Raw genomic sequence first — 13,710 nt, 5'->3', positions numbered from 1 at the left:
ATTTTCCCCCACAGCACCCATCAACATTCATCTGTTTTGCCCCTGACACTCAATGATTCTGTGCCTCAGGTGCATTACCAACAGTGGCCACAGTTTCCTGGTGGTGCGGCTGAACAGTGAAGATATACTGGTCTCTGATTGATTGGCTGGCAGTTTTTGATGGAGGGACATCCACCGCATTAAGAGTCTGTTTGCAGGCAAGGCTCCCAGTTAGTTGCTTGATTAGCAATGAAGCTGCCTGAAGACACATGACATAAGGTGCTCAACAGTTACAAATTGTAGGGAGTGAGTTCCAGCATTTTGATCCAGTCATGCTGAAGAAATGGCAATATATTTCTAAGTCAGGATGCTGAGTGGCTTGGAGGGGCATTTGCAGGAAGTGGCAATCCATTACATCTGCTGTCTTTTCATTCTAGATGTTAGTGGTTGTCATTTTGAAAGGGGATGGTGAAGGAGCCTTGGTGAATTTCTGCACTGCCTATTGTAGATGATGCACAGTGCAGTTACTGAGCTGGATTTGTTACCGGTACAGCCCAAGGTCGAGCAGTGAAGTGTACAAACATCCTGTAAGTGGATCAGAGATATGCCATGAATGTTCTTAGAACTGGCAATGTCATTTGCCAAAGTGTGTGATTATGGGGTGCAGTGGCCAGTGCCCATTGAGAGTACCCTGAGTTATTGGTGTCCAGTGACCAACAGACTGGTCCTTTGGAGCATGTGCGAAGCTGAAGTCACCAAGTACCTGCTCTGACTGCCATGTTGAGAATTCTCAATGTCTATTTTGTTTGACATGCTTGGTAAGATAGGAAGCTGAATATTAATTAGGTGAGTTGTATTGTTTAATAATCATAAAACCATAAGAAATAGAAACAAGAATAAGCCATTCAGTTCCTTGAGCTTGCTCTGCCATTCAATAGGGCATTGGCTGACCTGACATTGCTCATGTCCACTTTTCTGCCTTTTCTCCATAACCCTTGTTTCCCCTACTAATCAAGAATCAACCTATCTCACCCTGAAAATACATGAAGTCTCTGCCTCTGACAAGAAGTTCCAAAGATTCACAACCCTCTGAGAGAAGAAAATCCTCCTCAATCTGTCTTAAATTGGTGTCCCTTTTTTCTGAGACTATGCCGTCTGGTCCTAGACTCTCCCATGAGGGGAAACGTCCTCTCAGTATTTATCCCATTAAGCTCCTTAAGGATCCTATATGTTTCAAGGAGATCACCTTTTATTCTTCCAAAATTCAGTGGGTAAAGTTGTTTAACCTTTGCACAGAAGTCAATTCGGCCATACCAGGAATCATTCTAGAGAACCTTCTCTCAACTGTCTCCAATGAAATCATATAATTTCTTAGATAAAGGGAACAAAACTGCTGCCAGTATTCCATATATGGTCTCACCAGCACCTTGTACAGTTGCAGTAAAATGTCCCTAGTTTAATACTTTAACCACCTTGAAATAAAGACCAACATTCCATTAATATTCCTGATTACCTGCCTCAGCTATGTAGCTGGTTTTTAGTGTTTCATGCACAGTACCCCCAAGACCCTTTGTGATGCAGCTTTCTGCGGATTTTCTCCATTAAGTAATACTGTTCTTTTGTTCTCCCTTCCAAAATGACCAACTTCACATTTCCCAAACTATATTCCATCTGCCAACATTTTACTGACTTACTCAGCAATCTTGCAATCTGTCTTTCCACCTAAATTTGGCTATAATGCATTCACTTCCTTCCTCTAAGTCATTTATATATACTGTAAACTGTTGTGATCCCAGCAATGATTGTTCTGGAACTCACTGGTCACAGGTTGGCAACATGAAGAAGAATCAAAAAGTGTGGCACTGGAAAAGCATAGCAGGTCAGGATGGTGCCTGTATTGCTGTGATTTTCCATTGCCACTATTTTCAACTCTGACTCTCCAGCATCTGCAGCCCTACTTTCTCCTAAACCTGAAGAATCCTTTATCCCGACTCAGTGTTTCATGCCCATTAGCCAATTCTCTATCAATGCTACTTCCAACGCTGTGAGCTGTTACCTATCGATTTAGCCTTTTATGAGGTGCTTTGTTAAATGCCTTCTGCAAGTCAAAATGCAACATATCTACTGGTTCCTCTCTATCTATTCTGGTTGAGATTAATAAATTAGTCAGATATAATTATCCTTTCTTGAATTCGCACTGACTCTGCTTGACTGGATTATGATTTTCCAGATGTGCTGCTATTACTTCCTTAATAATTGATTCCAACATTTTTCCAACAATAATAGATGTAAGCTGATCAGCCTATAGCTACCAGCCTATAGCCATCCTTTCTTTTTGAATAGGAGTGTCACATTGACAGTTTTCTAATTCGCTGGAACTTCTCCAGAATCCAAAGACTTTTGGAAAATTATGATCAATGCATCTACTATCTCTGTAGTGCCTCTTTTAGGATCCTAAGATGAAAGCCATCAGGGTTGGGGGACTTAACTGCTTTTAGCTCCATTAGTTTGCTTAATGCCACTTCTTCAGTGGGTGATGGTACTTAATTCTTCCCCAGTGTTCTTTCGTAGAAGAAGAGCAAGTTGACTTTAAGTTGTACAGTTTAGATCTAAGTTATGCTATCCTGGATGGAATTTGGCTCCTATGAGGTTTGCAGCCGCTCAACCACACACCTCATGTTGGGCTGTATATCAGAATCAGTGAGTGTTGAATTTGTGTACTGGCTGCGTCAGCTTGAAAAGGGGTGGGACAATTGCTCACTTCAATCCAACGCTTTTAGTTGGGTGAATATTTAACTTAGCCCCTTTCCTGATTCATTTATTGCAATGATAAATTCTCTCATGCAAGTTTCCCCTCATCGTTTAGTTATAATTATTTTGAGAAGGGAAAATTCATATCAACATACCCAGTTATTCTGAAATACTAAAATGAAATAGTTTTTGTTGTGTAAGTGAGACACCAGGAAATCTAATGCAAAATACACAAGGTCTGCTAGCTATAGTGGAAACAAATAATAAATTTTCACATTTAGACATGCCTTACACTAATTCTTTTTGAGGAGTTATTTCATTGTTGAGGTATGTTTAAAGATAAACATCGCAAGGTCATTTCAAACAGGAAGGCTGATGTACAAACCCACAGCAATCTACTTCATGTTTTTAGCAGAAGGTTGGTTGCACATATCCACCTACCATACCAGAACTAGTTCCGATCTTTTCGACTCTACAGGTGCTGAGCAAAATGTCTTCATCTGATAACTGTTTCGCTAAGTGTATTCTCATCATGATTAGTTTGGGTAAGGATGCTTCTTTACACTGATAAAACTGACAAATTTGAAAGAATAATCTACCGAACATTTCTGCTGATATTGTCACTTTCTGATCTTTGAATTTTTTCAATAAGGTCTTGCAGGAGTTCTTTTGTCAGACATTCTGTTACCCTAAATATTGTACAGGGCAGCACCAAATGTTGGCCTGTCTGCTTTTCATGGGAAATTAAATTATTTAGAAGGGAATTTGTCTTAACTTTGAAAAGAGAAAAGTTTGAAATGTCAGAAAAAATTGTTGGGGTGTATGCAATGGAATTAATTTTAGAATTCTCCTTTCCCACTACCTTTGACATTTTAATGTAAATTTAACCAAATGCAATCAAGGTCAAAAACTTTCATCCTAAGCCCCTGCTGCACTAGCTGTATTGTGAATACATCTTCATGGTGAGTATGTTAGTAAGTGAGCAACGCTTTTTAAGCAGACATGTATACCTCTATGCAGACATTAAACTTGTCTAAAACTCTTCTGTATATCCAATATGTCATTACAATTTTGTTTTATCTTTCAGTAAACTTTCATTTTACATAAATTTTGCATTTTGAAATTAATATACAAGCATCTTAACGTACAAACAGCACAGTGGCTCCGTGGGGGGTGGCACAGTGGTTAGCACTACTGCCTCACAGTGCCAGGGACCTGGGTTCAACTTCAGCCTCGGGTGACTGGCTGTGTGGAGTTTGCACATTTTCCCTGTGTTTGCGTGGGTTTCCTCTGGGTGCTCCGGTTTCATCCCACAATCCAAAGTTGCGCAGGTTAGGTGAATTGGCCATGCTAAACCGTCCATTGTGTTCAGGGGTAGTCAAGGGTAAATGTAGAGTAATGGGTTTGATTGGGATATTCTTTGAAGGGTTGGTGTGGACTTGTTGGGCTGAAGGACCAGTAGAGATTCTATTTTATCATAAACTTGTATAATAAAATCAAACAGTGAAATGTTTTTCCATAAGACATAGGAGCAGAAGTTAGGCCATTCAGTCCATCGAGTCTGCTCCACTATTCAATCATGACTAATAAGTTTCTCAACTTCATTCTCCTCCTTTTTCCCCATAACCCTTGATCCTCAAAAACTTATCTATCTCAGTCTTAAATATACTCAATGACCTGGTCTCCATAGCCTTCTGTGGCATTGAATTCCATAGATTCAGCACTCTCTGGCTGAAGAAGATTCTCCTTATCTCCATTCTAAACGATCTTCCTTTACTCTAAGGCTGTGTCCTCGTCTCTCCTACCAATGGAAACATTTCCCCAACATCCAGTTTGTCCACGCCATTCAGTATTCTGTAAGTTTCAATTATGTTCCCCTCCCCCACCTCCATTCTTCTAAACTTCATCGAGTAGAGACTCAGAGTCCTCAAACGTTCCTTATATATTAAGCTTTACATTCCTGGGACCATTCTCGTGAACCTCCTCTGAAAACACTCCAGGCTCAGTACATCCTTCTTGGGATATGGGCCCAAAACTGCACACATACTCCAAATGGATGAGAGATTCTTCATTGATTGTGTTATTCATTTGGGTTTTACACCTTGATTGCATTCTTTCCTGTAAAGATTTGATTCAAAAGAAAAATAATGCAGACAAGAAATGTTGATCTGCTGAATCCAAGTAATGTTTTCCTCAGTAAAAGTTCTCATTTCAATCTTAATATTAAACTCCCATGTCTTCAAATAAGTAAGCAAATTCACAGAGATATATTTGATTAGTTTTTAATTAATGATATTAATTTGTTTTGATTTTTCTTTGGAACAGTTTTAATATATTGTGAAGACCACATTTTCCAAACTCCAGGTGTTCTCAGAGCATTCGTGGGAGAAAGTGTCAGCATCACTTTTTCCAACTGGTACAATCATTTGAAAGCTGAAAGGATGCATGTTTCCTGGTGGAGGAGTAAACAAGTCGAAAATCCTGTATGTAGTATAACTTACTTGAATGATTCGCTGATACAAAGTCCTCTCTGTGATAATCGAACGAGCATCATTTTGAAGCTCAATACTGGTGTCACTCACTTTATAATCCAAGATCTCCAAATGAATGATTCTGATCTATATTATTGTAAGATTGCATCCTATATTCCACCACCTACTATAGAAATAGAAGGAAACAAAACAAGCCTCATAGTAGAAGGTATGAGTTATTTTGTTATATATGCCTCTGTATTATATAAATATGTATGAATATTATTGTCATTGCAGTAATCATAGATATATGTTGTATTTTCATTTAAATACTTTTGCTGGTCACAAGTTGAAATGAATTGTGAATATCTTTGTAAAAATATTTCTAAAGATTATTAACAACATCATAACCTACATATTTGCCTGTGTTTAATAGACAGCATTATGTACAGCATTAAGTTGACAGAACAACATCACTATATCCATGTGAAATGGAAAATAAAATAGTTTGTTTTCCTAAATTCTGTAGTTTAGGTGGCTTGGACATGCTAAATTGCCCATTGTCCAGGGATGAGCTGCTTAGGTGGATTACTCATAGGAAATATAAGGTTCCAGGGATAGGAACCTTACTGAAGAAGGGCTTATACCCGAAACGTCGATTCTCATGCTCCTTTGATGCTGCCTGATCTGCTGCGCTTTTCCAGCAACAAATTTTTAAGCTCTGATCTCCAGCATCTGCAGTCCTCACTTTCTCCAGGGATAGGGTAGAGGGTTTGGTTAGGTTGGGAAGCTCTGCAGAGAGCCAGTGTGGACTTGATGGGCCCAATGGCCTGCTTCTACACCGTAGGGATTCTACGTGTCTATCATTCTATGACTCCATGTTTTATTTTTTTTCTCTCCAGTTCCTCCAATGGTTGAAGTTACATTTCTTCCTCAGCCTGAAAATAGCTGTTGTGTACAATTGGTTTGTAAAGCAGAGAACTTCTATCCTGGTGGTATACAATTGAGGTGGAGAAAAGAAAGAACAGAAGGTTCAGTATGGATTGACTCTGGAACTACTATTGCCTCAAACAATAGCAATTCTGCAACAAGTTATGTCAACCTCTCTCATTGGAAGGCAGGGGATGTATATTCATGTCTCGTGAATCACTCGATGTTGCAAAACCCTCTCATTAGGAATCTAACCATACCATTTGATGAACAACGTGAAGGTATTTCAATTTTAAAGTTCTCTTCCCTTCTTGAAATCACTCTCTCCTTCCATGTAGTGAGAAAATGAAATAGTCCAGAGGTTGTTAGGATTCATTCTATCTTCAACTCTTATTTGTATTCAGAGAAAATTGCGGATTCGATAAGTAGACCAGATTTCTTTGAACTCTTATTGATTTCATGACTTTGAAAATGAAAAGCACAGAAATAGTAATTTACTGAAATGAAGCCACTTAATGTTGTCTGGTTGCTCTGGCTAAACCTACCAGCTGGTTTATTTACAGGAATTATATGTATACACAATCAAAGAAAGTATTAAGAAACCAATGTGAAAATTCTAATTAATTCTAGTTAAAATGGAGTTGAGAAATTCCTTGTTCCAAAGCATAGATAAAGACCTCGTACCTAGTTGGTAGTTAAAGTTTAATTGCATTAATTAATGTGACCCAATGTCAGTGTTGTGGGAAGTTGGAGTGGGGCAGTGGTGTTTTGTGGCAGTGGTTGGAGGGGCACACAGGATCTGACCTGAGAACAAATAACTAGTATGAAGTATGAAAAGGATTCCCTAGTCCCACAAAGAAGGTGTAGGCCTCAGCTGCTTCACCGAATTATACTATTCATAACTGTCTCCCATAAACTACTCCTTACCCTAGGCCCAGCTCTATCTCACCCTGAACTAATTCCCAGTAATGAAGGACAGCATTTCATCAACTGTTAATTATACCGATATCCCAGATCTGTTCCCAATTAAATATTCACCCAGTACTTTGTTATCCAGGAGTTTATTAACAATATATTAACTGCTTACATTGGAGCATTTCAAAATCTTGCTGCTTACTGTACACTTGAGCTGACTTTACACTTCTCACATTTATGGATATTTCTGTGTATTTGGACCAAAATAAACACAAATGGGAACATTTATTTGATCTTGGGAGTGTTTTATTATGGGGGTTATCAGATGGCCTGCTTGTGACAAAGCCTTCAATTTTTTGTGTTGCAGTTGGAGCGTACTTATGGTGGGTGTTGGCTTCTCTGGGTCTAATTCTCATAAGTGTGGTTGTTTACTTGCTATTAAAGCGTTCAAAAAAAGGTAAGATCCAGATTATTTGAATCCTTGATTATAACCCAAGAAAGTTAGGTTTGTACATAGCTTGTCGAAATAGAGGTAATATTACTGTTCAGCACAATTCTTCTGAATTGATCTGGATTCCAGTAGGTGGATGTATGCAGGAGCTAAATGAATTTTATATACACTCTGTACAATAGTTTGACTTGTACAATTGATAGTTGGCTGTACTTGTTTAGAAAGCTGTCTTTTCATATCTGAAACCAATTGTCCCAAACCAGTTCCAACTGGATTTGATCGCTTAGTAAAATGTTGCACTTTGGCATTCAGATAATAGACATGGAAGATTGTTATAGGAACTGGAAAAGGTCACAATAAGGAATTGGGGTGCTCTGTGAAATTGAGTAAGACAGAAGCAGCATAGAGCCTGATTTATTCTGTAAGTCCTATGCTATAACATATCGTAGCAGTCCTTCACATTGATGTTGGCTTCACCTTTCATAAAATTCGCAAAGCTGGTTCTTTTAAGCTCAATAGTGGTCATTCTTGAAGTGGCCTAGGCCCTGAACTCTGGAATTTCCTCCAAAAACCCTATGTCTCTCCAGCTCTCTTTCCTTGATCAATATGCACATTAAAACGAACCGTTTGGTCAAATTTCTGACACTCTGCTTTGCATCATGTTGTGCAACTTGGTGTCCAATTTTGCTTAGTAACATTCCTGTGAAGCATCTTAGCAGATCTTGTAACATTAACAGCAACATACAAATGTTCAGTTGATAGTGGGGATGATACACAAGGTAAGTGAGGTGAAGTATTATATAATTATTTATTTCTGGGATCTAAAATAGAGAATTGTATGCTACAGAAATAATCTACTTGTAATTCCAGTAACCATTTACATTAAGTAAAAGCAGAGAATGATGGAAATACTTAGCAGGCCAGGGAGTAACTGTGAGGAGAGAAACAGAGTTAACATTTCAGGTCAATGTCTTTGTGTTATTAACTACTTGCTTTAAATTGTCTCTGCTTATGTAGAAATATAACCCAGAATTGTAATTAGTTTATACAAAGATACATTACATGTGTTCAGACTGTATATACATTGATAAAGTGGTCTACCTTTCTCCACTGTCTTTCATGCAGTAGAAGTGTATATGTGATTTATACGATTAAACTTGCAGAGTTCAGTGCAAGTATATTGACTCACATGAAGCATTTAATCTGTGCATGTCACATTGTTATAGAAAAGCAAGACCAAAGTTAGCACCTGATAGAAAAGGAGCACTAAGTTAATAAAAAAAGAAGAAACAAATGGACTCTGTCGATTATTCAGCTAATTCCTCCTTAAACCATGCACAAAACACCTTTTTACACAGTCCACTTAACCTTTCCAATATAAAACAGGAGACAGCAAACATCACAAGAGTGTAGAGATCTGTGAGACCACATTCTGCATCCACTTGTAAATAAGTAACAATAGATGACCCATGTGTGCTGGCAATAGTCAATCAACCATAAATTGTAGAGTATTCATTTGTGAGTAGTCTTACATTTATAGCCCTCAGTGAAAGAAAGAGATAATTAGATCACACGTTTTCAAGTAATTAGTTGGCAGGCAGCTAAAATTTAAAATTGACTTTAAAGAGCTGTTCTTAATGCCTGAGCTCAGTAGTTTCTCAAATGACTGAAGCTGAATGATGGTCTTGTTAGCAATGCCATAATAAGAATCTCATGAAGAGAAAAAATTTTCCTGTACTCGTATAAAATAATGAAAATAGCATCCAGCATTCATTTAGAGAATTGGTACAGAATTCTCTGATACGGTCAGTGTTCTAAGTGCATTTATATCACAACATGAATTAAACAAAGCAAACTGTGTCTTACACTACATCTCTTTCTTGTTAGCAGAACCTGAAGACAATCAGACCTACGTTAATGTTGGCACTACATTAAGAACTCAAGAGACTCCTGTAGCAAGTCAGAATTGTAATCGAAATTCACATTCAAATTATAGCTTTATTCGTCACTTTCCTTTGAGAATATATGAAAATACATTTTAATAAACTGAAATGGCAGCGAAGTTATGAAAAGGAAGTTGTCATTTCATAATTGTACATTGTTTTCTGTCTTATTACTGTAAATTCCTGTTTTGGAGCTGAGCCAGATCCTGTGTGTGTGTACTATGTCCTATAAGCTTTGAAGAGGTATCCAAGGCAGAAATTAAGGTAGCATACAAATGTGTTGCACAGTTTGACATGCACCTGTTTGGAATGAATATTTTCCTAATTCTGAGTGATCATATCAGAGACCTTAAAAGTTTGCTTGTGTTTCTTAAACTGAACTTTTCCACTACTATGTTGTTTGGAAGGTTCTGTTGTTGTAAGTTATTCATCACTAACTTTTTATTAGAGTACTTTAATTTTGTTAGGAATATCCTAGCATAATATTCTACACAGCAAACAACATAGTTCAATTAAAGGTATATAGTCTGTTTTGAAAATATAACACAGTTTAAAAATCATGTAAATTACCCTTTACTACATCAGCATATAATTGCCCTATGATTAGTTGATTCAGAATACAGCTAAGAAGATAATGTATGGCATGAGAAAGCACTTTGTGGCAATTTCAGCCCATTGCTTAAACAAAGACCATTACTTAAAGCTGACATAGCATGAATTATGCCCCATATTTTAAAAAATAAACTCATGAAGAGAAAACAATAAGATTACACTGTCTGAAAGCCAGGCAAATACAAACCATTATGTTCAACTAAACCTACATTAAACTGTGTTGATTATAGTAAATGATGGAGAACAATGAAGTGTGTGTGTGCAATTGGCATTATCTGTACTGGCAGGAAATAATGGGCAGAATTTTAATTGTGTCATCTTATACCACATACACTCTTTTGCTCTTTCCCATTTCTCACGTGATTCCAACTAAAAATCTAAGCACTTGCAACATATAAGGGAAACACACACACAAATCCACAGCAGGGGAAGCTTTACACTGGTGAAACCTGACATTAGCTGACAATACTGCAACTACTGGCAGGTAAAAATAAATCTCCTGGACAAAGCAATGCAGCTCTGCATCACGAACACAACTTTGCTGCTAAATGCCAGTGCCCATATTCTATGATGCCTTCTCTTGATTGTTGCATCCTTAAAAATGTTTCCCTTTAGTGCTGCCTGCTGCTGGGGTTGCAAAAGCAACTTGTTTAGTGGAAATAGTCCTTCTTTGTTGCATTCCCTCCTCTTGCTCTTGAGGCTCTAAGTGTACTTGCTGAATGAGACCCATAGTTATTTCAGCAATTGCACTGTATATAGAGAGCTGGCAGTGAGATTTGCATTCATGGATTTAAGCCATAGAACTGATGATAGTTTCAACTTTTTCTATTGCCCATAAGTGAAGTATTACAAGCTACACCAATGCCACAAGTTTTTCCTGTGCCACTAAATTTATTTTGGAGACATTTATAAAAATATTCACACTAATGAGTATTCGTGACAGGCAAATGTATTCCACATGTAAGGAAGCTAGAAGGTTGCCTGAGGCGCTACATGCCTCAGGTATGTTGCTGACATAATCTCAACATTTTAACCCTCTATTGTAAAACCAAAACTCATCTAATATTCAGCCAGCCAGCATATGACATTTTCCTTTCTTGCGGGCTGCAGAAAATTCTCCCTTTGTCTCACACAACCATTCAGGCAATCTACGATTTGCTTACAGTTTTCACCATTGTCACTATTACAATTATGTATTAAAGTATATATCATTAACTTCATTTGTTTTTGACTAATCTTTTATTTGTGATTTTGACATGTGTTGTTAATTCAGGTTGGAATTGTTTATGAACATAGTATTGTTCCTTTCACAGTCTCACAACAACCCAAGATGCACCAGAACTAACATTTGTTTTGAGGTATAATCACAGTTGTTAAGATCCCAGCTGATGCTGACTGCTTACTAAGTCACATCCCAGACTGAGATCTGGTCTGATAGATCATTTCTACTTTTTGATTCTGATGAGGTGATCTTTCAATGAAACAAAAATGCCACAGATTACAATAAAACAGAAGTTTATAAAGCAAAGCAAACGAAAATTAAATAGAACAGGCCAAACTATTTACATATAACATGAGTTTACATATTTTGAAATACATGGTAAAACCACAATTCCCTTATCCACCAATATCCCATTTTAGTACTCAAATACTAGAGAGACTTTCCTTCTCACATAAGGTTTGATTAAATTGTAACATCAATTCCTCGTCATGAGAATCTGGTAACCTCTTCCTTGATTCAACAGATAACTGGGCTTCATACAACCCCATCACAATTTTAACTAAATACTTCTGGTTTGGAACTTGTAAACTGCGCTCCTTATATTGAGGTAAATCTCTTTCTTAAAAATCCGAAACTACCTTCCTTTCTCAGAAGCAACCGTTTTACATGATTAGATTAGATTAGATTAGATTATTTACAGTGTGGAAACAGGCCCTTCTGCCCAACAAGTCCACACCGACCCGTCGAAGTGCAACCCACCCAGACCCATTCCCCTACATTTTATCCCTTCACCTAACACTATGGCCAATTTTAGCATGTCAAGTTTCAACCAAGACTTCGGCACACTGCCCAAGTGAATCCCAAAACCTAAACTTTTTTTAAGATAAGATTGTTTCCCTAAGCCAAAGAAAAAATCCAGAACCTTCTGAAGGCCTAATGCACTACATTGTTTACTTTGTTCACTTGTAAGCTCTCCCAATATAAGCAAATGCCCATTAGCTTCCAAGGCCATCTCTGTTATACTGTTTATTTTAAAAGAAATCACTATAGCTGCAGAAATACTTACACGATAATCATTATCTACTTTCAATACACAACAAACCATATTCCACCAGTCAAAAATTCAAAAATCCAAAATAAACTATTTTAAAAATATATGTATATATATTTGTGCCTTGCATCACTCCGTCATTTTGACAAAACCTGGTCAACAACTTGCACACAGCAAGGTTTCACCAACAGATCTGTGACAAATGACCAAGGTAGGTAAGAAAAATGAAGAGAAACATTACAAAAGAAAGGCTAGAATTCTAAAGGGGGTGCAAGAGCAGACGGATCTGGGTGTATTAAACACAGATCATTGAATGAGAGGGCAGGATGAGAGAGGTTCAGAAAGCATACAGGATCCTGTGCTTTATAAAGAGAGGCTGTGATTGAAGAAATTAGAGGTTTTAGTAAGCAACATGTCATTTATGAGCTCCTGATGCAATTTCAGCCTGACATTGGGAACATGTTGGAAGGAGAAGGTAAGTAACAATGGGGTGAAGCTAATATGTGAAGGGGTTTCTCAGTTTGGTTCCCTTTTTAATGTAAGTTTGTAAATAATGTGACACAAGCAGGGGTTTTCTTTCTTCTCCATTTGGATGACCCACTTCTTATGAAGTACATGCATTGCTGAGTAGGAGATCAGAAACTGGGGTCTGATCACCTTTGTGCTTTTGCGGTGTGTGGCAGTTTGGAATCACGTCGGAGGTCATTTGCGACTTTGTTTACTTGAAATTTTGACTTGGTTGGAAATCTGTTTGGAGTGATTCAAACAAAGTCCCAGGAAAGATGGGCACTAATTTAGGAGACGGCGTCCCACATAAGTTGAAGGGGAGATTGATATTGGGTGATAGCCTGTAAACTGAGTAAAAGCTTTTTGTTTGAGGAAAGGCGTGATTAAAGCAGGTTTGAAGCAGACATGGATATCATATGTTGTTGTGGCAACCACTCACGCCTTCTGGCTGGTTTTGAATGTTACTACTTTTCTACTATCTTTAAAATAAAACTAATTGACCAGATTAAACAAAAGTTATAATTGTCAACCACCCACAAAGGCACTGTAATGCAAGTCAAAATTCCCAAAGAAATCTCTCAAATTTTAGACAAAGCTGTCATTTTAACAGATGGGCTGATGAAGCACAAGGTTCCATGCTCTGTCTCCAAGGAGACCCTGCTGTGGACACTACCATGAAAGTGTGGCATGCCGTCAGGTTCAGCAGTTCCCTTCTGCAGCCCACAGCCTGGACCTGTTCATGTCTGTTCTGCCCAGGTCCAAGATTAGACCCATAAAGATGTTCTCCAACCTGCCACCTTTCCCAGCACCCGATCCACAAAGCTCAGGGGAATGGCACTGAAGTATAACCTAAAGTTTAACAAAAGCAATGCCAAGGT

At 37.9% G+C, this 13,710-nt stretch overlaps 1 protein-coding gene across 3 annotated transcripts; it reads left to right on the top strand.

Moving 5' to 3' along the window:
- Positions 1 to 3,198: 3,198 nt before the first annotated feature.
- On the top strand, positions 3,199 to 9,593 carry LOC122555561. Of its 3 annotated transcripts, none has more exons than XM_043701586.1 (5): positions 3,199 to 3,275; positions 5,056 to 5,430; positions 6,104 to 6,412; positions 7,414 to 7,503; positions 9,388 to 9,593. In XM_043701586.1, the coding sequence occupies exons 1-5, from the start codon at positions 3,221 to 3,223 to the stop codon at positions 9,537 to 9,539; spliced, it is 981 nt and encodes a 326-aa protein (XP_043557521.1). In that variant the 5' UTR covers positions 3,199 to 3,220; the 3' UTR covers positions 9,540 to 9,593. The 3 variants fall into 3 exon arrangements, with proteins under 3 accessions (XP_043557521.1, XP_043557520.1, XP_043557522.1); XM_043701585.1 differs by having other exon boundaries at positions 9,385 to 9,593; XM_043701587.1 differs by lacking the exon at positions 7,414 to 7,503 and having other exon boundaries at positions 9,385 to 9,593.
- Positions 9,594 to 13,710: the final 4,117 nt, after the last annotated feature.

The sequence above is a fragment of the Chiloscyllium plagiosum genome, chromosome 12, assembly GCF_004010195.1.
Source record: "Chiloscyllium plagiosum isolate BGI_BamShark_2017 chromosome 12, ASM401019v2, whole genome shotgun sequence".
NCBI classification, from domain to species: Eukaryota; Metazoa; Chordata; class Chondrichthyes; order Orectolobiformes; family Hemiscylliidae; genus Chiloscyllium; species Chiloscyllium plagiosum.
The sequence above is the reverse complement of the archived record's forward strand: the minus strand, read 5'-3'. Positions and strand labels throughout refer to the sequence as shown.

Coding starts and splice junctions, on each gene's coding strand:
- LOC122555561 (XM_043701585.1), top strand. CDS start 3,221: ATGTCTTCATCTGATAACTGTTTCGCTAAGTGTATTCTCATCATGATT. Junction 3,276..5,055: donor TCTCATCATGATTAGTTTGG/GTAAGGATGCTT, acceptor TCTTTGGAACAG/TTTTAATATATTGTGAAGAC. Junction 6,413..7,413: donor ATTTGATGAACAACGTGAAG/GTATTTCAATTT, acceptor TTTGTGTTGCAG/TTGGAGCGTACTTATGGTGG.